This window comes from Odontesthes bonariensis, chromosome 10 (assembly GCF_027942865.1).
Source record: "Odontesthes bonariensis isolate fOdoBon6 chromosome 10, fOdoBon6.hap1, whole genome shotgun sequence".
NCBI classification, from domain to species: domain Eukaryota; kingdom Metazoa; phylum Chordata; class Actinopteri; order Atheriniformes; family Atherinopsidae; genus Odontesthes; species Odontesthes bonariensis.
Window position 1 is genome coordinate 33,867,112 of NC_134515.1, and position 22,511 is coordinate 33,889,622.

Below are 22,511 nucleotides of genomic sequence, written 5' to 3' on the forward strand. Positions count from 1 at the left end.
TTGCGATCAGCAGCATGCTCGAGTAAGTAAGTATCAATTTGCATATGGATTAGGTTGGGTCTTTTTTCGGCCTATCTGTGATTTCATTGGGAGGTGAGGCCGTCTCCAGCACCAGAGCTGTCCCTCTCTGACTGATGCTGCTGCCGCGTGAACTGGTGATGCTGCGTTGGAGCTGCTGACATCCTCCCTCTCTCTCTTACTCTGCGTGTATCTCTTACACAGTCCCTTCTTTTACACTCCCTCCTCGCTCCGCTCCTCCACACGCACAAAACGCTCTGTCATGGCGTCTTCCAACCATGTTACCCCCACCAACTGTAGCTGGTGGCCCATCTCTGCGATGGATGAAGACGGAAAAATTACAGATGGGGAGGAGTGTGATGAACCGACAGCAGAGCCCAAACCCTTCAACAAAGACAGGCTCGTTTTGTACCACTGGACGCAGTCTTTCACCTCCCAGAAGGTAAAAAAAAAAAGGAGCAGAGCTTGAAAATTGAGATGGCTCCCTGTCTGTTTGCATGATTTTACAATGTAAGGCTCACTTTGTTTGTTTGTTATGGCCGAAGCATGTGTGCATTCGTGCTGTTTCGTCCACATATAACTCAGGAATATGCAGATCTCCTTACGCTGCAGCAGGGCGCACAATTCCTCGACATGTAGCAAAATTTGCTTTTTCTATCCTGTCATGAATAGCCACATAAATCAGGCCTCGTGTCTTTTCTGCTTCCGCGTTAAATTCACATGCTCTATTTTCTGTTCTTACTGCCAGTGTGAGCACTGACACATGACATCCTGAATAATTGATTATAATATTGTGCAAAACAAACCAAAGGCCATCTTCTCCCTTCTGTAGCTGAATCACACCACATGGTGCTGTTTTAATGCCTTTCTGGGGCCCACCATTGATTGCCATGACATCTAACAAATAACCGAGGTTGTTCTGAGCATGTGTAACTAAGATGTTGTATTTTAGCCACCTAAAACTATGAAAAATACACGTTTATACTGCGGAGTAATAAGATGCATGCAGCTACAATACTGCTTTCACATGACATGAACGGTGGCATACATTAAAGGGATACTCCACCAATTTCACACATAACAATTAGTTGAATTGCATTCCTTTTGCAAGAGCTTTGTCAAGTTTGAGGATCACCCCTGTGATGTCAGTGTGATGTCACCAGGACTGTATGAGCTTGGAGACTTCAGATGATTTGTCACTGAAATTCAAGTTAGACCTCTACAAGGTTAGGCATGGAGATCCCCATGACTGAATAATCAAAAGAAAATGTTAATGAAAGCATCCTATAACATCTCCTCACCTCACTGTCATAACATTTAGGCAGAGGAGCTGAGGTTTGCATGTTTTGAGATAGCTTTAGCTGTCTGCCTTCTCAAAATATCAGATTAAACGTGATACGAGAACATCGTATATACATTTTTATAGCAAGAATCTAATTGGAAATTATATATTCAGAGTGAAAAAAGACAATAGGAGCAGCAAAAAGAGTTTTTGAATGTTATTGAAATCAATTCAGATTCCCAGATTCAATTCCCATATTTGAATCCTATAATGTGCTAAGAATTTTGAGAGCTTTGGTTGCTAAGCAGCATCTTTCACAGGTAAATAAAGTGTAAATGTCAGCGTGAATACCCTGAAGAATGATGATGACCATAAATGAAACCCACATAGTTATCACGTGATCCAGAAAACTCCCTTGTTTCCCTTATAGGCAGCTAAGAATATCATGTAAGGGAAAAAAAATCAAAGTTAGCATAGAATGTGAAAAATGCTTCCAGAGTTAGTGATCCATTTTGAATCCACATACTGCATTAAAGGTAGGTTCTAGTGTTTTTAAGAACTTACGACTCGTACTGTGGAGTAAAACTCAGGACATTTTGGCTTTTATTAGGCTTTTATTAGGCTTTTATGTGCTTTTATTATGTCTATTGTCACACAGCCAAATTTAAGTAGATCAAAAATTGAATTGCTGAACTTCCACTTTAAAAAATTTAGCTATTAATTGACAATCTGCATTGTTCACTGATCTCGACTTAAGGGTAATTTGAATCCATGAATTTCATGCTTGTGGCTGAAATCTTCCTCTAACAGAGGATTGAGAGTTAGGTTGATTTATACTGAGATTATTTGCATGCTTTTTGATTATCATTCAAACTGATGAAGTTCTATAGCTTTTCAAAAGTCAAAGGGACTTGATTTAAAAAAACAATCAAATGAGAACCATTGTGATACACCTAATGATTAATCAATTACGGCAAAAACTACTAATAAATAGAATAACTGATCATAAATGTATGGTTAAAGAGAGCTTTGCTTTGTTTGTAGTTTGATCTCCCAAAACATGAGCATTAGAGGTGATTAAACACATGCATCATCCCTACATATTACACAGTATGGAATCTCAGCTACAGCAATGTTTATGAACTTAGGTGTGGTGTCTCATCACTATTCCTCTCCACTGTAGCTCAACAACCTTGAGTTGAGGCTCAGTCTCAGGTCTGTGTGTCAGTTATAAGGCTAGATTGCTGGCTCCACAGCCACTTGCGTCTGAGCTGCTGATTATGCCGGTTGTCACTCAGCAGAGGGTAAACACCAGACTAACTGTCATGATTATCACCTCAATCTTTGAGCTGGAGTGACTCCATGATCATGTGTGACAGTGCTGTCAGTGAACTCACTACAACATGGGAATCCTTCTCAGAAAAAAAACACACCCAGAAATCAGCTTAACAGGAAACTTTTCTAGGAACCATGTTTCATTTCCTGCTCCCTCCATTTCAACTGCTGGAAAAAGGTGCTCAGCATAGTTCTGGGAGACAAATGTCAAATCCACAAGTGGCTGTGGTAGAGAGGTAATATTGTAGAGATTAACTGGAACCTTTGGGGTGGGGCTTGCAGTGTTGAATCCTTCTGATTGGTTAGATATTCCCAGCATTACATTTCTACCTTTCTTTTTGAGTCACTTCAGGTTTAATATCCAGCATATTACATTCCAGCATATAACGCTAAGCTGTACCACATGAATAGTTGTTACTGTTTGTGAACAAAACAGTCAAACTCAGCCATTCATGCCCTCTTTAATAAGATGAGGAAACGGTTGTGATGGTGGTCAAGCAGGCACCAGAATAAAAGATTGCTCTGAATGTCATAATGAAAGCAATCAAATCAGAACAATAAAACATTATTGTTTCACAGTGGTCATGCATTTAAGGAACAAATTAAAACACCCAAAAACCCATAGAATGTGTAACAAACACATTTTCAGCGAATGGAACTGAATCATATTTTGTTGTTAGGAAGCTATTGTTTTAAGCAGGACATCAACTACCCACCCAGAAACAGCAGAAGCAGCAGCAGTCATGATAACACAGAATTTTTTTTTTCTCACAATAAAACATCGCCAGCTAAATGCAACTAATTCAGTGCACTTCTAGTACACTTTCTGTACGGACTCAGCTCTGCAGTCCTGACACTCTGGTGAGTGCTGTTGAGGAGGAGCGAAATCTTTAACAGACTTAATCTGCTTAATCTATTACAGAAAAATACACCTCCTGCAAACTCAAGGCCCTCAGATTAGAGATTTGCATTTTCACTATTTAGACCAGGGGTCTCAAACTGATCCGTGAAAGGGCCAGTGTGGCTGCAGGTTTTTGTTCCAACCCTGCAGCAGCACAGCTGACTTGTTTCATTCAATCAACTGGCAGACAGTTCAGTTGTGAACGATGTGAAAATAGTCCTGCTTTTATAAACCCTTTATGAGTAAAAGTGCAGAGATACTGCAGAAAAGTGGAGTCATCCCAGCCACCTTTGGGTGGGAGACAGGATATGCCTTTAAGAGGTCACCAGACCACGCGTGGCCAAAACGGAGACAAAACAACTGTGCACACTCACACTCTTTGCAAGGGTCAATTGAGAATCACCAATTAACGTAACATGCATGTCTTTGGATTGTGTGAAGGAGCCAGATTGTCTGGAGAGAGCCTGGTTATGTACGGAGAGAACATGTATCTTCCACACAGAAAGTTCCCAGTCAAGGTTTAGACCAAAAGCCTTCTTCAGTCATGCGACAGTGCTAACCCCCTCACTGCCATGCAGGTGTGTTTGTGTAAAACTTTATCGAAAAAATAATGGTAAGTGTAATTCATTTCCAGAATTTGACTTCGGTGCAGCTGAACGGTGGTGTGGTGGTTAGCACTGTCGCCTCACAGCAAAGCAGGTTCCAGGTTCAACTCCCAGCTGGGGCTTTTCTGTGTGGAGTTTGCATGTTTTCCCATGTATGCGTGGGTTCTCTCCAGGTAGTCTGGCTTCCTTCCACTGTCCAAAAACATGCATTTTAGGTTAATTGGTGACTCTAAAATTGTCCTTAGGAGTGAGTGTGTGTGTGGTTGTTTGTCTCGTGTGTGGTTGTGTGTCTCGTTTGTCTCTGTGTGGCCCTGTGATGGACTGGCGACCTGTCCAGGGTGTACCCCGCCTCTCGCCCGATGACCCCTGGGATAGGCTCCAGCCCCCCCGCGACCCGACCAACGGATTCAGCGGGTATAGAAAATGGATGGATGGATGGACTTTGGTGCAGTACTCATCTCTGTCTCATACATATTTAAGATAGCTGTAGCACACACACAAAAGGCAGTTGACTTGTGAGATGTCTTTTTGGACGAGTGGCATTAAGCAAAAGTCTCAAAACATGAACTTCCCCTAATTCTTGCCAGGCGGGACTGTCTCCTGGGTAAAAGTTTTAGGTCTTAGGGATCGGTGTCTTTCTCACTAATTTTACTGGATGTGTAAGCATTCAGGAGGCCATATAGTTTTTGCCTGTTGGGAGCTGGTAATGAACTGTTTTATTAATTGTATAATTGCAGTTTTGCTGACATTAGCTGTTTGTTTATCTCCTTAGATAGCCATGTCAGCAGTGTAGTGTCAAGAATTGTATCACTAAGCCCTATAAGTTAAAATAATATGCTTAAAAGAAGACTTCTTTATGAGCTGCGACTTTTATAAATTACAGCTACTGTAGACATATTGTACGAAACTCGTGACAGCTGAGACCGGGCCAGTAGTACACCTCCACAATCTTTTTCTGTTCGTAACAAAGCAATGCAAACCCTCTGAATATTGAACATTTTCCTTTGGGCAGATGGCTCCACCTAGGAACTTGACTCTGCCAGACACACCTTTGTTCTGGCCCCCTAGATGTACATAAGGATACCTCCATTAAGGCAAATCACAGAAACCCATCTATAAAACCACTGCTTCGTAAGAAAAGCCATGTTACAATTTTCTAACTTTCATGATGAAAGAAGTGTTTTGAAGTGTTTTTGAGCTACTGACCTTGTTAGTTACTAAATATTTGTCTAAGAGGCTGGGTTTCCACCTACTGTATCATGTTGGGTAAGAGCAGCTTACTTTTTGCAGCCTAAGCAGCTGGACTTCAGGGCATCATCACCAGGGAGTGACTACTATTATTACATACCAAAGTCTTGTTGCAACAGTGAGAGTTTTATTTGTGGGCATCATAGTGGGTCGCCCCAGCAGTATAAAACAGTGACCTGAGATATTGCACAGCTTAGAAAGAATTGGTTAACCTGTGCTGATAGAGACGTTAAGATGTTATATTCTTTGACAGTGCAGCTGACTTGATTTGTTCCAGCTGTCTAAACCACTGGTCCTACCTTAATTACTGTACTTGAGTTACAAAGTCATGCAGTTTTGTTCATCTCCTCCATGTCATCCCATTTCTTTTCATTAAACTCAGTGGCGGCTCCTGACATTTTTTTTAGGTAGTGCAATTTGCAGTCTGTGAAAGCTGCATCAGAGTGTGCTGTGCGAAGCTGAACCGATTGCACTGATGCAAACCTGTTATGCTCCCACACATGAAATAAAATGTCCAATCGTCCAGAAACTCCTTGTCTTCCTTAAATAAACACAACGCAGAGTCGAGGGGTTATTTGGTCTTCCAAATAACCAAAGTGACTGCAATTTCCCCCGTTATGTCCATAAGTACCATAAAAGTCCATAGGACTGAGGTATATTTGTCTAGGTAGCAGAATTTATTGTAATAATTTTAAATATTTTTTTGTTATTTTTTGCATAATTTGCCAATCAGTTAATATTACACCTTAACCATTATTTATTTATTTTCCTCATATTGTTCCAGGATTCTATGAAATAAGTAAACACATAAGCTCTTAATGATAAGATTCATTCAATTTTCATTCTAAAGAATGTAATTAAAATGACAGCATATAAATCCAAGTCAAGTGTTTATTGAAGTTTTGGAAAATATGACTTAGAAAAGCATAACCAGTTGTCAAACATGGTTAAGTGCAGCTTACTTATGTGAGATTTCTCTCTTTTTTAAATATAATACTGCACCATTAACAATGAATGTGTCATTATACAGTCTGCTATCATTGTCAACATTATATAAAAGATTTAAATCATTACAAGTCAATGATTGAACACAAAAGGGTAAGTTATTTAGCTACATCAAATACTACCTGGAAAAATAGCAGGGTTGGTGGAGCCCTGGGTTTCATCTTTGCCTCGCAAGGCGAGCCCGAAAATCCTGCAAAATTCTTCCAAACTTCCTTCTCCGCATTAGTACGACGACTAAAGGGTACTTCTGTCAGAAACACTACCGTATTGTTGCACTCGACACTCACCATCTTCTTCATAGAATGTTTTTTTTTTTTTTTTTTTTTTATTGAAAACCACAATGTTACAACAACAAGTAGAATGTTCATGGTCCCGCGCAACAGACATATGACGAAAGCACGTTGTGCGTCGTTTGTGCGAGCACATAAACTCTCATAGAGAATGCATTGGGAGCAGGATTTTTGAAAAAAACCGAGGTCCCATTCATGTCAATGGGAGCTTCCTGGTGCAAATTCGACCCTGACAGAAATCGCACAAAATGGGCGTAGCAACACCAGGCGCGACCTTAATCTGATTGGACAATGACATATACAACCAGTTTGCCTACAGCAGATCAGTCCCACCTTAGCAACTAGATTAAAAAAAAAAAAAAAAAACTCCGTGTTTGGTAGTGCGTCGCACAAATCGCCCCTATGGAGGAGCCGCCACTGATTAAACTTATTCTAATTGATATCTTTTTGTGTACCTTCACTCCCTTTTAAACACTGTAAAGGGTCTGATTTGATTGGTCACTCTTCTCATCAAGAGCCGTTGCCAGATTCGTTATGCAGTATTTTCAATCTACTCCAGATAAAAAAGAACTTCCTTTTGTATTTTCTTTACCCTTTGGAGAAAGTTTTGACATTGACAAACTCCTCTTAATTTCAACCTGCATATAACCTGCATATATTGCAATTTATATGAAAAGTTTGATATTTTCTTGTGATTTTTAGGTACGTTTAGTCATTAATGAGAAGGGTCTGGTCTGTGACGAGAGAGATGTGAGTATGCCGCTGCAGGAGCACAAAGAGCCTTGGTTCATGAGGCTGAACCTGGGAGAGGAGGTACCTGTGTTCCTCCATGGAGAGGCCATCATCAGTGACTACAACCAGATCATAGATTACCTGGAAAAAAACTTTGTGGGAGGTAAGGCGCACAAATGCTAAGGCTTCTGCATGACAACGTGGTCTCCCCGTTTTCTCTTTACTTTCCCAGCATAAATAGATAGACCTGCTGTGGAACTCTGCAGCAGAAATAAGTTGTTGGACCTCCACTGCCTGTTTATGAAACAATTGCTGAGGAGACAATCATTATTCAGCAACCTGAACAAATTTGAAATTTTATTTCACTTTGAAACAATGTGTATGTTGGTGTGATGAAGCCTTGTTCACATGTACAAGTCCGTAAAAATATTTCTGAAACAAAAACACCTTTGCCCTGAAGAGCATTTTGGCATCAGTAGTCCAGGCAAGCATAGAATAATATCAAGTAAATATCTTTTCATTAATGACATTGAAAGTTGACAAAATTACTCATCCCCACTGCATGGATGATATTTTAATCATTTTGCTGGTGACAGTACGCGTTTTATCCCACACCATTATGCATTCCTTGTACCTTAGGTGTAGAAACTGCAAAGTTACTGCCATTTCTTATTTTGAAATGGTTCATTATGAGTGAAAAACCCTGCCTGATTTACCTACATGCAAAATCATGTACACACTATGTAACATTATATACCATTTCAGTTGATAATCTCCTTAGTAGAAGATTCTGAAAATAAATCTACAGTTGCATCTTGTAGAGATCTGGGCCTGCTTTTCCCTGTCACTGAGCTACAGAAATATAAGGCCACATTTATGGGGTTCGTTAAAGCTGAAGCAACAGAGACTATTGGAATACGTTCAAGGCCATCTGTCATGCTTGTGTGGAGTGTGTCACTGTGTACTACAATGTGACACTATGCTATTGTAACTAAGTTGTTGTAACCATGTTTTTGTGCCAAGATTAATTTTTATTAGATTAGACACAACTGGAAACCCAGAACAAAATCTTTAAGTCACACACATACACAAACACAGGGGATGCTGATTACTTAGCATGGAATTGTCATTAAAACATTGAGTCCAACTTGATTGGCATACTTGATTTGGTGTGGGACAAACAGCGAGCTCAATAGAAAAGCATACAGAGGAGAGTATCTGTGGAGACGCTGAGGCAATGACTTTGATTAAAACATAACAGGCATGCAGTTCCAAGTAAATGTGAAGATGCACACACAGAATCTTATCTTCTGTATTGGTATCTATGGTGCTTTGGCCTAAAGGACTGTTAGCTGAGACATTATGTAACATGCATGCAGTCCCAGAGAGGCCTGAGGCATGATTTGTGGGCACCAAATTATTATTATTATTATTATTATTCAGATCCATTAGGTTTAACCATTCAATGGTTTGTTACATACTGGCGAGTTATTTAGTAATTAGTTAGTAGTTTGTAATTAATTCTTTGCATCACATTGACCCTTTTATCATATCTAAGACATGGAAACTTGGCTTGAAAGTTTTTGTTAAATACTTATGTTATGGCCTTTTTATTTTCAGTTGGCTCTGGCTCTGAGTCTGATGCTATCTATAGCCCCTTTCACACTGCGACCCGCTACCTTAGCGGGTCCAAATTGCACCTTCGACCCGCGTCGAGCAGTGTGAACGCTTGGCGTGTTGGTGACCCGTGTCGCCTGAAGCCGAGTTCAGGGGGCGTTGCCTAGTGGCAGAGCGTCACACGAAACACATAAAATGCTGGGCGTGTACAATGACGTAGGCACAAGCCATGCGTCGGAGGTAGGGTTAAATACACCTTGAGGACTCGTTTTTGCAATTGTATATGCAGTTCATGGAGATGTTATTTTACGGGGTGTGGATGGTTACAACGTGGGATGCCGCCGAAGAACATATGCGGAGAATACAAGAGCACTATAGTGCCCGAAATGTGGCGGTAAATAACGTCCTCTGCTCGGAGGCTGAGGAGCTCGCGGACCTCCTTGTCTCCCCAGTTGGCCATATTAAAAAAATGTCTCGAACTTGATGTAGGCTAAAACAGAGTAAAACTTGTCCTCACCTGTCGCTGTTGTTCTGAATCAGCTGTCCATTCTGTCTTTCAAACTCCTCACGTCACGCCACGCCCACGTCCGACCCGCGTCGATTGCGTTCACATCAAACTCGACTCGGCAAAAAGACTAGGGTCCGACGCGGGTCGAAAGGCGAGTCGAGTTGACGTGGCAGCCCGGGTCGGCAGTGTGAACGCAACAGCGGACACGCTAAATTTGCAGATTAAACGCGGGTTATTCGGCAGTGTGAAAGGGGCTTATGTTGTTGTTTTTCTTAAAGGCCATCTTTCGCTGGAAACCACTTTTGTGTCACTCATTTTAAAATGTGGTAGGTCACAACAAGTCATATGAGTATGCGCCGCGCCAAAGTGTAATTCGATCTACTTGGGCTGCACTGGTCATTGAAGGGTCAACCCACTTAGAGACACAGACAAATGAGCACGTGAGAGAAGGCGAAACTTTGATTCGTCACTCGGTCGTAAGCCTCGCCCATAGCCTTGTATGGCATGGCCACAGCTACGTTATCTTTTTATTCACTCACAGGGTCAGATGGACGTTCCGGCTACAGCTGAAACGTCTGTCTGACCCTGCAATGAGTGAATAAAAAAGAAAAGAGAGAAGAAACTTGAGTGCGATCCATTCCCTACTTGTTTGATTACTTCAGAGACGCACCAACAATAAGGAAGAGCGCGGTGTGTGAAAGATAAATTAACGTTATCTGACTGATGAGAATGAGATTAGTAGCCTATGCACGGTTGGTGGACACATATTTAGCTGAATGTTAACCCTATGAATTCGCATTATAATGCTAATTCAGCAATCTGACAGCAATCTGCCAGACTACAGTGACTGACAGCATAAAGATAGGATCATTGCTAATATCTTTGTCAACGTTAATTGCAATTTCATGCACGATAATGATGGAGAGTTTAGGGAGAGATCAATTAATTACCATTGGGATACGGTCATTGACAAACGAGGAGACATTTGTTGTTGTTGTTGCTCGTCGTCTTCTTCGTCCTCGTCCGATTCAGGGTTGTAAATGTAGGGTTGTATCTCCGAAGACATGATTTTATCCGCCAACTTTCACAAATTCACAGCAATGATTGCCAATCGTTGCAGTACAGCAAGAAACTCCGGGCACAGTTCAAACATAGCGCGCTGCGGGCTGGCAGTGGCACAGCTCAGCTGGAGGTCTAGGGGGTGTGCCCCGTGACGTTTTTTTTTTTAGAAACCAATCAGAGGTGCCTTATTGTCACGTCGCGGATATTCATGAGGAAAACCGGAAAAGCCAGTCGTTTGCCACACAGGCCAATTCTAGCTCACACAAAACAAGCTTGAAACAAGGAGACAAGGACGATATTTTTGACAGAAACGATGCACAATGCATTCAATCATAGTGGTGACCACAGTAATATGTATATTTGTAAATGAAATAAAGATGGAAGTGGATCTTTAACAAAAAACAGTCCACATTTCTCTTCAGGGTTAGTTACTGGTGGGTAGGATGTCTTTTCATGTAATGCAATAGCTCCCATTTCAAGTCTGTCTTTAAAGAACTGTTCTTAACAATCAGTCTGAGCGGATGGAGCGAGCCACTCAACTGTTTGTTCGCTCGTTTGTTTCTTCCTCCTATCGAATTAAAAAAAAAATGATGATAAGACGGGCTGCTTATGTGGGCCACATTTCATCACTTTGTTTCCAGAATGGTGAGATCACCTTTGCGCTGCAGATGGTACATTCAAAGACACATGAGAACTGTAAATGTCCAATTTTAGACTGAAAAAAGCATTATTGGCTAATTGCTTTCTTGAGTAAACTATATAACTGCTGATCAGAATTTGCTGTTAAAAGAAATTAATTAGTTTTCTTTTCTTTTTAAATTAGGGCAGTGTGAACTACTTATAAAATTCAGTGGCTTATATAAGGTAACAACTATTCAAAACAGAAACACTTGAACAACAAATTTGAAAAAACTCAAAACTAAAATAAAAACTTCATAGCTGTTTTAGCAAATGCTTAATATGATGATTTTCTTTCTGCATAACTTTGGCATCAGACAGTTGTTTGTCACTATTTTCTCAGCCAAAGAACATCTGCACACCTATAGGTGCCAGTGATCGGCTGGGATTTGTGGTTCTGCAGGTCAAATCCCAAAGTTGCATCTATGGCAAAGTAAAAAAACAGTAAAACCTGGAAAACAACAAACATTAACTATCTTTTAAATCTTTGCAAAAGTAATATCCAGTAGAAGGTGAAGCAGCGCAGTGACTGCAGCATGATGACATGAAGTAGAAGTTGGATTGAGATAAAGATTGGGGGGTGGGTAATTCTATTCTGAGCTGGGTATGTGACAAAATATTACCAGGCAAATCTGAATGGCTCACTGAATGACATATTTTCAGATCAAGGCACCCCCAAACTAAGGGGCAGGGATTTTTTCAGTGGTTTTATCAGTTGGTAATCCCTTCAGTCACCCAAATATAAACTCTGAAACACAGAATAAATATATATATATATATATATATTATTATAATGTTCCCTTTAAACAGTAATGGTCTGTAAAATGTTGAAAAAATCAATCATATTGTAAAGCCAGGCCCCTAACTGGATATGTTTTTATACAGAAGTCAGTCTGGGTTATAAAGCAGGCATGCTGTTCCTCTGCATTCAAATCTCTAATATAAACTGGCATTGTGGGCTGCAGCTTGACTGTAAGGTACAGCTCATAGAAGAGATTCTACAGCAGTAGAGCACAGCAGTATAAGATGCCACAAAGGCTGCAAAAGCTTTTTTGCCAACTGGTGGCAATTGAACAATTTGTGCATCCATTGCTGTAAAAGTCATTCAAATGTTTCTTAAGTGCCTTGCTGTCACCCTACAAGCAGACAAAAACCTGCAATGTTATGCTGACATGCCTCCCACTAAATGCAGAATGTCAGCAACATGTCAACCCTCCCGCCCCAAAAGTTAGGCGAAAAAGAATTGAAAGGATACTTGATGCATAATTGCATAACCATGTATTTATCTTTGTTAGTGGGTGTCTTAATGTCCAATTAAACATCAGAATCTCTTAATAATAGATGTTTAACTTCTAACTTAAACTGTCAAATAAATGTACAAAGAAGAAAATTTCCCCCTAAAATGAAGGAGTATAAGTATAAATTAGCATAAAACTGAAAATGACAGTTTCACAGAACTTTTATTGTGTGTCCTACTCCTGTACCGCAATGAAAAGTGTTGTTAAGGGTATATGCAGGTATACCCCGCTTACTTTTGATTTCAATCCAATTCATTATAAGCCAGTTCTGTCCAATCGATTAGGATCCAATTCAACCCAGGTTAGCCCAGTTTGTTATTCATACAATGCCAGTTCATGAAAAAGTTAGTGACAGCTAGAGTGGCATATACATAGATAGAGAAAAGTAAAGAGCAGGGTGGGGAAAGATATTTCATGAATCTCCTCGGATGCCCTGCTCAAAGTCTCATGAAACCAAACAGAAGAGTTTGATGTCACTGCGTTAAACACGGGGGTTTTATCCTTTACTCTACAGGCTATTTGAAAAAAACTAAAGCTACTGCTCATAGCTCACACTCAGTGCTCCTTTAAGAGAAAGTTGTTGAATGAAAGTGGCACTAAACATTTCCAGCTCTTTTAGAAAATACTTAAGCAAATAGGAAAAGGCCAGCAGGGAATTGGCACAACAGGCTTTGTAAATGTGTCCTAATTAACCTGCCTCCAACGAGTGGCCTCATGTGAGTGCTCAAATTGTGTCTTTATGTCCTTTATGGTCCTTTAAATTAATCTCATTAGGTTATGATATATAGAAGGTTTTTCCAATATGAATTCTCAGATGCTTGTTAGTTTGCAGGAGTTGTTTTTTTTCCCCCAGATTGTTCCAGTTTAATTTGAATGCAAGGATTTTTAATATAGGGACATCATCTGTTACATCTTACAGATGTTCAGGAGATGAAAACATATCATATAAAGTTAGTGTTATGTTATACTAGATTTGTTGATTTAGTACAGTAAAATTCTTTTCACCATTTCACTTTTATGCTACCCTCACACAGAGACAGTGGCTCAGCTGATTCCGGATGTGGACTCGCCTCTCCACGAGCGTGTGCAGCAGTATCGTCAGTTACTGGATGGTCTACCCATGGACGCTTACACACATGGCTGCATCCTCCATCCAGAGCTCACCACTGACTCCATGATCCCAAAGTACGCCACCGCAGAAATACGTAGTAAGTGATGCCAACTTACTGCACGGTGTAACTGTAAATGTGCACAACTGCATTCATTACAAGAAGAAAAACAGATGTCTGGAGGTTCCACTTCATGAAGACATGGCCCAACATTTGTTTTTAAACCTACTATAGTTTGAATGTTGATACCAGGAAATTAAAACTAAGATGTATATATTTTGGTTAACAGCTACGATAAGAATTGTTAGTGTTGAAATATCCACAGACCTTACAAAGAATAATAACTTCTGCCTATTTTGTGAATCTCTCCTCTAAAAATCTGAATTTTAAAATACTTCACAAATAATAGATTTTTTTGTTTTATCTTTGACTTTCAGTGATAAATGCAAATTTCAATCACAAATGCTTGCCTGCCTGGTGACCTCTGGGTCTGCAGCCAGCCATCTAAACTTACTCAGATAGTCTTATGCTGCTTTTCAACCTTTCCACAAACTCTGGTACTGCCCCCCCCCCGACACACAAGTAGATCGAAGTCCAGACCGTTACCATTTGTGGTTTCATGATGGTTGAACGAGTTACCACATGCTATCAGAAGAGGGACACCTTCAAAGAGCTCTGGAATACTCATCTCTTTTGAGAACATCTCCTCTCCTATTACTTAACACACTACCCTGCCTAACTTGTATTGACTTTGCAATTTTGCACCTGTTCTGCTTATATTCTATCCTTTAAGTAGATTTAGATAGATTAAGTCATGGGCTTCTTCTTGTGCTGAAGCTTGAATGTTGTTATTCACCTGAAAGTCGCTTTGCATAAAAGTGTTTGCTTCATAACTGAATGTAGATATATTATAAATAGAGATATAACAGAGTTCTATAGATGTATTGGTGAGCCCATGATCCATGGCTGAGCTGCTGGCTGACACTGCAGAGGTGTGACAGGGAGGCTGTGGGTCCAGGGAGGGTAGCCTCTGATCTCTTTTTAGCTGGAGGCAGGGGAGGAGAATATCGGGCATTGTTCTGAACTAAACTTATTCAAGAACACGGTCAGTCTTTGGGTCTGTCCAGATTTTCATTGATCTGATTCCTAAAGCCTAAAGCCTTTTTTCATCCGTGGTCACACATCCCTCACAATGTCCTCCTGAAAGCTCGTTTTCAAGCTTGACTGTTTACACCTTTTGTCACGTCCATGGGGTTTTCCCCATGTTTTTAGTTTTATGTTTTATCATGTTTTAGGTTGTTTCATGTCTTGGTTTTTGAGTTCATGTTTAGTTAGGTTTTGCCATTGGTTTTCCCCTCAGTCCCCATGTTCTGTTCATTAGTTTCACTCACGTCACCTGCATTCATTGTCCCCAGCTGCACTCATTTGTCAATCACTTCCAGTTCAGTATTTAGTTTCCAGGCTCCCCTTTCAGTTTGTGATTTCTTTCCCCGATTTCAAAATTCCCTTCTTGCCACGCCACTTATCTTAAAGGTGGGGTCTGTGATGTTTTCTGGAGCATTTTTTATCATATTGTCTGAAAACCTCCTCACGACCCCATTGCACCCACTAAAATAGAATGTTTGAAAAAAAAACGAAATCTTTTAGTCCATTGTAGAGGGTGTAGCAAGAGGAAATGTCTGACCAATAGAAGTAATGATGAGAGTTACTTCTATTGGATTCTGACACGCCAATCAACCGTCAGATTCCCCCCCCCCCGCGCGCGCGTTCACAGACTCGTGACTCTTTCATGTGTTTTGAAGGCGTAGTTTCAAGGGGTGGGCTGAAGGGAGAGGCAAGGTTGTGTATTTTCAAAAATATAGCTTGCAGGAACCGTTTTTCCAAGATCTCAGACCCCACCTTTAAGATAAGTGTTTTTTCATGCCATGCCAAGTCTTTTGTTTTTCTTGTCACACTTATATTCATGTTTTTGATCCCACAGTTTAGTGTTGTCTCAGCCGCGCCTTTTGTTGAACCCTGTTTTGTGAATAAACCCAGTTTGCTTTACACCTCTGGAGTCCGCATCCGTGTCCTGTCAACACCAAACCTGACACCTTTCTACTTTCTCTTTTCTTATATTTTAGATGTTTCAGTGCACACTTCAGTAGCTACCTGTCCCTCTTCTTAAAGGCTTTCTTCTTTATGTTCAGCAGCTTTTTCAGGTCTCTGGTGATCCAGGACATGTTACGGAGGAAGTGCCATACGGTCTTTTGGGGCATTATAGTCTCCATATAGAAGTTGTTAAAGCCTGTCCTACACTCAGTCATAGCACTGATGCTATGACTGAGTTTTACATAGGTTGCCACTGAACAATGGATGTATTGTTGGAGGTGAGGAGAACCAGATTGGGGTCTAATTTTCCTAAAGGAGGACGGGCATAGGAGCCATATGCATTTTTCACATTTACTTTGAAGAATCTTTTTTTATTTTCTCTGCTGGAGCATTCAATAATCTGTTAGAAATTTTGGAAGTGTAGCAGAGAGGGAGAAATTATTGAAATCTCTAGACATACATGCTCCTACAGCCATGTCTTGGTAAAACCCACAATACTGCATTCTCAATATTCCTGTCCTCATGAGCGCTCCAACTTTGTTTCCAAATTTTATTTGCTGGTGATCTCACATTCCCCATGAGAATCGAGGGAGAAGAAGGTTTAAATTTCCGACACCTCTTTCTCTATCTTGCTCCTGCTTTTCCTCTTTCAATTGCCAGGTACTTAAGGTTGTTTTCATAGCACTAGTCGGTCTTTGGAAAGCTCAGGCTGTTTGTAGATAACTCTTAATTGGTCATAATGACTTGTCTTAACAAACGCTAAAAAGATCAGAAGTATGAGGAGAAACTACTCGAGCAGCTTAGCTTCTAAACCAGCACAGAACAATCTCTTGAAAGTGAATTGATTTGCAGATAAAATTAACGATATAAATCAATTTTAGTGCATTAATAAGGACTTGCACTCATGCTGCAGAACAATGTGCTTCAGCTTTGGAACCAACAAGTGTTGTGGAACAACAGCTGCAGACTTTAGTCATTTTGAATGTGAAGTTATTTATTTTCCCGACAGTATTATCCACAGAGCCCCTTATTATGTTCACAGGCGGGTTTTTTTTTTTTTTTTTTTAGCATATTGTCAAATCCCAAACCCTGAACACAGCACTTTGTAGTGATGCCAGGTTCATAACAGCTGACATCAGCACTCCCAGTCTAAACCGGGGCTTTCCATACATCAGGTCATTAAAATGGCATTTAAATCAAAGCAACAGGCTGGATGAGAAGGAATTATGCAGCAGAATTCATTATCCTATGAAATCCTGGTCAGTTTTTGCTTAACAAATAAAATCAACTTGATTTGTATTTATGTATTAGAACATGTATTATAAACCATAATACCTGTTGTAATTTTTTTAATTATCAGAAGTTCTTAAATCAAAGACAAAAAACAGCAAAGTGTCAGTCTGTCTGTGTTTTATTGCTGTCTGACTCCTTCAAATCTTTCAAAAAGAGGTTGGCAATGACGATTTGGCAAAAATGATTAAAACACAACATTTTCTGAGCCTATTTTTTTTTAAGCCTATTTTAAGCGATGGAATATTACAGCTGTTACGTTCTACGCAGACTATGTATGTTTGTGATTCTGAAAATAAACTACAGCGCGATTCAATGCAGAGGTTTTGGACACGCATACTGACATATTCAGCAGGCTTGAGGATGTAAGTTAACAATGTATGAACCACAGGTGTAGACATGAGTGTTTTTGAGGGCAGCAGATGCTAAAGAAAGTTCAGAAAACTTCACTGAGCTATAATAAAATTATTTTTCCTCACTGAATAACAGGATAACAGGCAAATTGTATATCCTGTTGTGTGTGTGTGTAATTGTGTGTAACTTCAGGACACTTGGCTAATGCTGCAACGGAGCTCATGAAGTTGGATCATGAGGAGCCTCAGCTTACAGAACCGTACCTGTCCAAGCAGAAGAAGCTAATGGTGGGTTTGATTTAATATTTTATTTCACGACAGGAGTCATCTTAGGACACTTTACAGAGAAAGTAAACAAGTTCACTCCAGTCCAGTTAGATACGGTGCAACTCAATCCAATAAGTTCAGTTCAGTTCAACTCATTGCATTAAATGAATTGAGTAAGCCGGGGCAGCTGTTTCTCAGGGGGAAGAGCAGTTCTGCTAATAGGACGCACCAGCAGGTCCAGAGACAGTTTCTTCAAATACTTTGAATACTTTACACAATTATTGTACACATCGTACTCGCACCCCCTGCATTACAGCCACATCACTTTTTGTACTCTGATACATATACTTTTGCATTTATTTAATCTACCTCTCTGTGTGTATATATATATATATATATATATATATAAATATATATATATGTGTAAATGTACATACACACATATATATTTTTAAAGTTTATTTAATCACCAGTAATGATGTCCCATTGTTACCTGTATATGACAATAAAACTTAAAACAATAGGAAGAGTGGCAGTTTGATTCCCGGCTTCCCCACAACACATGCCCAAGTGTCCTTGGGCAAGACACTGAATCCCATGTGGCCTCTAACGCATCCGTCAGTGTGTGAATGTGTGCCATAGAGAAAAGAGCACCATGTCAGCTTGTAACACTATATAGACTCTGACTGTGTGTGTGAATGTGGCTTGTAGTGTAGAAGCGCTTTGAGTGGCCAAATAGACTAGAAAAGCGCCACATAAGTAATGTCCTTTTAGCATTTAATAACTTTTGTACATTTCAAAGGGAATTTTACGCTGTTCGAATTCCAATAGTATAGTAAGTACAGACAATAAATGTATTCAAATATGATTAATCTGAGCAAAACATTTCGGTTCCAACTAGACGTGTGTGAGAAAATAGAAATATGAAGAATTAGATCTTAAAGGGATAGTTTGCCTCTTGACATGAAGCTGTATGACCTCCCATATTAGCAATATCATTTAAGAACATTTTGTTACCCCCCCACTGCGTCCTGTGAGCCGAGTTCCAGCCTCGTTTTGGCATTGACGAAGGTAGTCCGGCTAGTTGGCTGGGGGCACAAAAATAAAGCGTTTTGCTTCTCAAAACAATATGAGTTCAAAAGAGTAATACATTTGCATCACAAAATCGTTCATCCAGAAAAAGTTAGACTTCACAATCGCTTGGCGCTATTTTCTCTTGCTAATATGGGATGTCATACAGCTTCATGTCAAAAGAGGCAAACTATCCCTTTAATTCAGTTCAAATCCATAGTGCAAGTCAACATACAATTGTCAACAAATGTTGGAGAAGCGTTTGTGGTAAGCAGATCGATTTTTCTTGACTAATTTTTAAATGTTGTAATTCAACATGGCGTTAAAATCATGTTATGCTCTTTAAATATTGTTTTCCCCTTTCCAGAAAAGTTCAGAAATTTAAAAAAATGCAATAGAATGTAAATCCGTAAACATGTACAAAGGGTATGACACATGTGCAAAGGGGAGGATTTTAGTGTCATCACTGGCCAACTTTAATATATTTAGAAAATATAAACAAATTGGACACCAGGAATTTATTCTGGGAATACCTTGGAGGGATAGTGAGTAGGACGTTGGCAGTTCACTTCTGAACCTGCTGCCTCTGCGACCTGACCGGATAAGCAGAAGGAGTTTTACAGGTGGATGAAAATTCCAGCGTACGCCTCTGCATTAATGGTACCCGGCACATATGCAGATAACGGATGCTGTAGACACTCAGTGGGGTTACATGGCACTGAAAGGATCGGATTATTGGCTAAATTACAATAAGACTGAGTTGCTCCTTATTTGAGCAAGGGTAATTATCCTTGGATATATGGCGGTGAATGAATCGAATCATTGGCACAAAGCTGTCATACTCTGATACGATAGGTGGCGCTGTACCCATTTCAACTATTGCTAATAGAGCCACTTGACCTCTTCACCACCACCAACAACAAACTCAGGTATTCGAGAAAGATGGCGAACGAAGAGCAAGATGAAGCTAAGTCCCTCTACGTTTCGTCTGTGATGAGCTGCTTGTCGCACAAACGCGATGCACAACGGCGCATTCTCCATCGTGTTGTTTGTTTCTTTCCGATATCGTCTCTTCCGACTTCCGGTTCACGAGCCCGGAAAAAAAATCTCGAGCATGCACAGAACGCAAAGTCTAATTCACCACGTGCTTCACCGTCTACAAGCACGTTTAGTGTGACTTTCAACTAAGTTATCTCGGGGTCTTAATCTGATCGCAAGTAATCTGATCCGATCCAATTTCTTGTCCAATTAAGGTGTCTTCATGAACTTAATAACTCAGTCTTATTGTAATTTAGCCAATAATCCGATCCTTTCATTGCCATGTAACCCCACTGACTGATGTACTCCCATACCAGTTTACATGTTGGCTTGTGCACCTCTCTCTGATGCTTTTTCTCATCTTTGGAAAGTACTGTGGAACCAGAAGTTGTTGCTGAAACCGGGACTAAACTGCCTACCGAACATCTGTTCACTGTCTTTGTGTCCATCTAAGATGAGCTGAAGTCCAGAGAACTTGATGCCATTCCTGGTGTCCGTTTCACAAAGCAGGTTCAATAAACTCTGAGTCTATTCCTGAACTCTGAGTTGATCTACGCTGATTTGAGTTAGTTTAATCAAGTCTGAGTAGGTTCACCTTGAGTTTTGCGTGTGCGCCACAACTTTAAAAAGCCAGCATCAATGGAACCCCGATTCGACGAGTCACCATGGCAACGGGAAAGAGGAGGGGCTACGTTTTTCACCAACCTCGAATTGGAAATCTTAATGCGCTCATACGGCGAGTTTCAACACGTTTTTAGAAATAAGTGCATTGCTGCAGCAGCAAAAGCATCAATTTAAATGTAGTCCTTTGCAATCTCAATAATATTACAGGGGAAAACTGCTTGAATGGTAGCCTATTCATTTATTTCATTTAGGTGCAATCCCGCAGGGGAGAAACGCACTTGGAAGCAGTTTAAGATGAAATATAAAAACGTTGTTCAAACAGGTGAGACCTCGGCATGGAAGTACCTCATTTTGATCATGTTTTACACTGTAAAGTAAATATTAAGTGGCTATTTCACTGTGCAGTTATTTTATCCCCAACATAATGCGGTTTTCACACACAGAAATGTCTTCTCATCTATATCATGTTCTCATCCTGAGTCCACCCCCAAGACATAAGTGTCTTTATAAAATATAATAGGCCTATATATATCTTTTTTAAGCCTATTCATACACATATTTATTTGTCTTTATGTCTTTTTTTTCTTTTGTCACAACAAAATTCTGATGGTGCCGCTCAAAAAGATAATTGTCTGTAAATGCTAAAACATCTATCTGATAACCATCTCCCAACGAATATTTAATTCTCTGCGCAGTAATGCTGCACCTTCATCCACGGGATCGTTGTCAGAAGGACATGTTGGTGAAAAAAGTCGTCTCCTACTGTGCCTAATGGACTTCTAGAAGTAGAAGAATTCGCTCTGCTGGCTGAATGAATGAGGAAATCAAATGGCGTGTGTGGCTGAAAGAGGGCGGAGACAGAGAGAAACTCGAGGTTCCTTGAGTAAAACCTGGTCCCGACCAGGTTAGGTTCATAGAGTCTGTTACTACGGTAACTGACCGAGAGCTTAAGTTACCTCTCTCTGTGAAACAGGCTAGAGTTACCCCTCTTTCTCGGGGTTGAGTTACCTCCCTTTGTGAAACGGAACACTCAGAGTTTCCCTCATTTCAGGGTAAATAAACTCAGAGTTTTCACTAAACCTGCTTTGTGAAACGGACCTCTGCACTGTGTTGACATATGACTTCCTCCTCGTGTGAACAGTTTCAGTGGGGGACTGTTTTGAGTGGCAGTGTTTTTCTAAGATACTCCTGAGACCATGTGGCTGTACTGATGATGTTTCTCACACAGTTCTACCTGAGGATCAGAAGGCCACATTTAAAAGGATCCTTGAACAATCCTTCACAATATCATGGTCTGTAGATGTTGAGGACCAATTTTCTCCGTGATCTTGCATTGAGAAAAATATGTTTGGAACATAGTGCTGATTCTCTGAGTCTCAGTGGCACAGTGGTGAACCATGTCACATCCTGGCTTGGAAGAACTTAGCCTTGGAAGTTCCTTTTATACCCAACCCTGACTCCCGCACCGGTCACCTTCCACAACAGCATTACTTGTATATCCTAAAAACAGTTTCTTCTCTTCTTTATTTCGTCTCTTTCCCAGCTTTTTGTTTTAGTGCGTTGCTGTCATCAAATTTAGATTTTTTTCATATTTTCCAAATACAATGAAGTTGGTCAGTGAAGACATTGAAAATAATTTCCTTTGGAGTCTGTCTGTTTGATAAAAGTTCAAACAAATGAACAAACTACAGATTTAAGTTTTTATTGCATTAGAAAAATACAACTCCTAAACTCTCTGGAGACAGGGGGTTCAAGAAAAATATTGTTTATATCTAATACCAGCTCATCAGAAGATTTTGAAGAAAAGAAAAGAAAACACCATTCAGGACTTTAGTCTCTGTATAAGTAAGCATTTTCAAGGATACAACTGATTTTCAAATGGGTTTCAGGCAAAAATCTTAGACCATGATAATGTGAACTACCTGAAGAAAATTCTGGGGGAGTTAGCCATGGTTCTTGATCAAGTGGAGGCTGAGCTGGAGAAAAGGAAACTAGAGTATCAAGGTACAGTATGTTCAAATAATACTGATCAAAACGTATTTCAAAAGTTTGCAGCTGTGCCGTTAGTAATTTCATTTTGTTTATTTGT

The 22,511-nt window shown here is 40.1% G+C and overlaps 1 protein-coding gene across 1 annotated transcript in view; it reads left to right on the forward strand.

Annotated features, from left to right (window-relative positions):
* Positions 1-22,511, forward strand: part of gdap1l1 (ganglioside induced differentiation associated protein 1-like 1) — a 27,057-nt gene continuing 4,546 nt past the window's right edge. Inside the window, exons 1-5 of the mRNA XM_075475332.1 lie at positions 1-460; positions 7,387-7,579; positions 13,614-13,787; positions 17,616-17,710; positions 22,312-22,426. Coding sequence (XP_075331447.1) covers positions 281-460; positions 7,387-7,579; positions 13,614-13,787; positions 17,616-17,710; positions 22,312-22,426 — 757 coding nt within the window. The 5' untranslated portion in view covers positions 1-280. The remainder of the gene's footprint in view (positions 461-7,386; positions 7,580-13,613; positions 13,788-17,615; positions 17,711-22,311; positions 22,427-22,511) is intronic.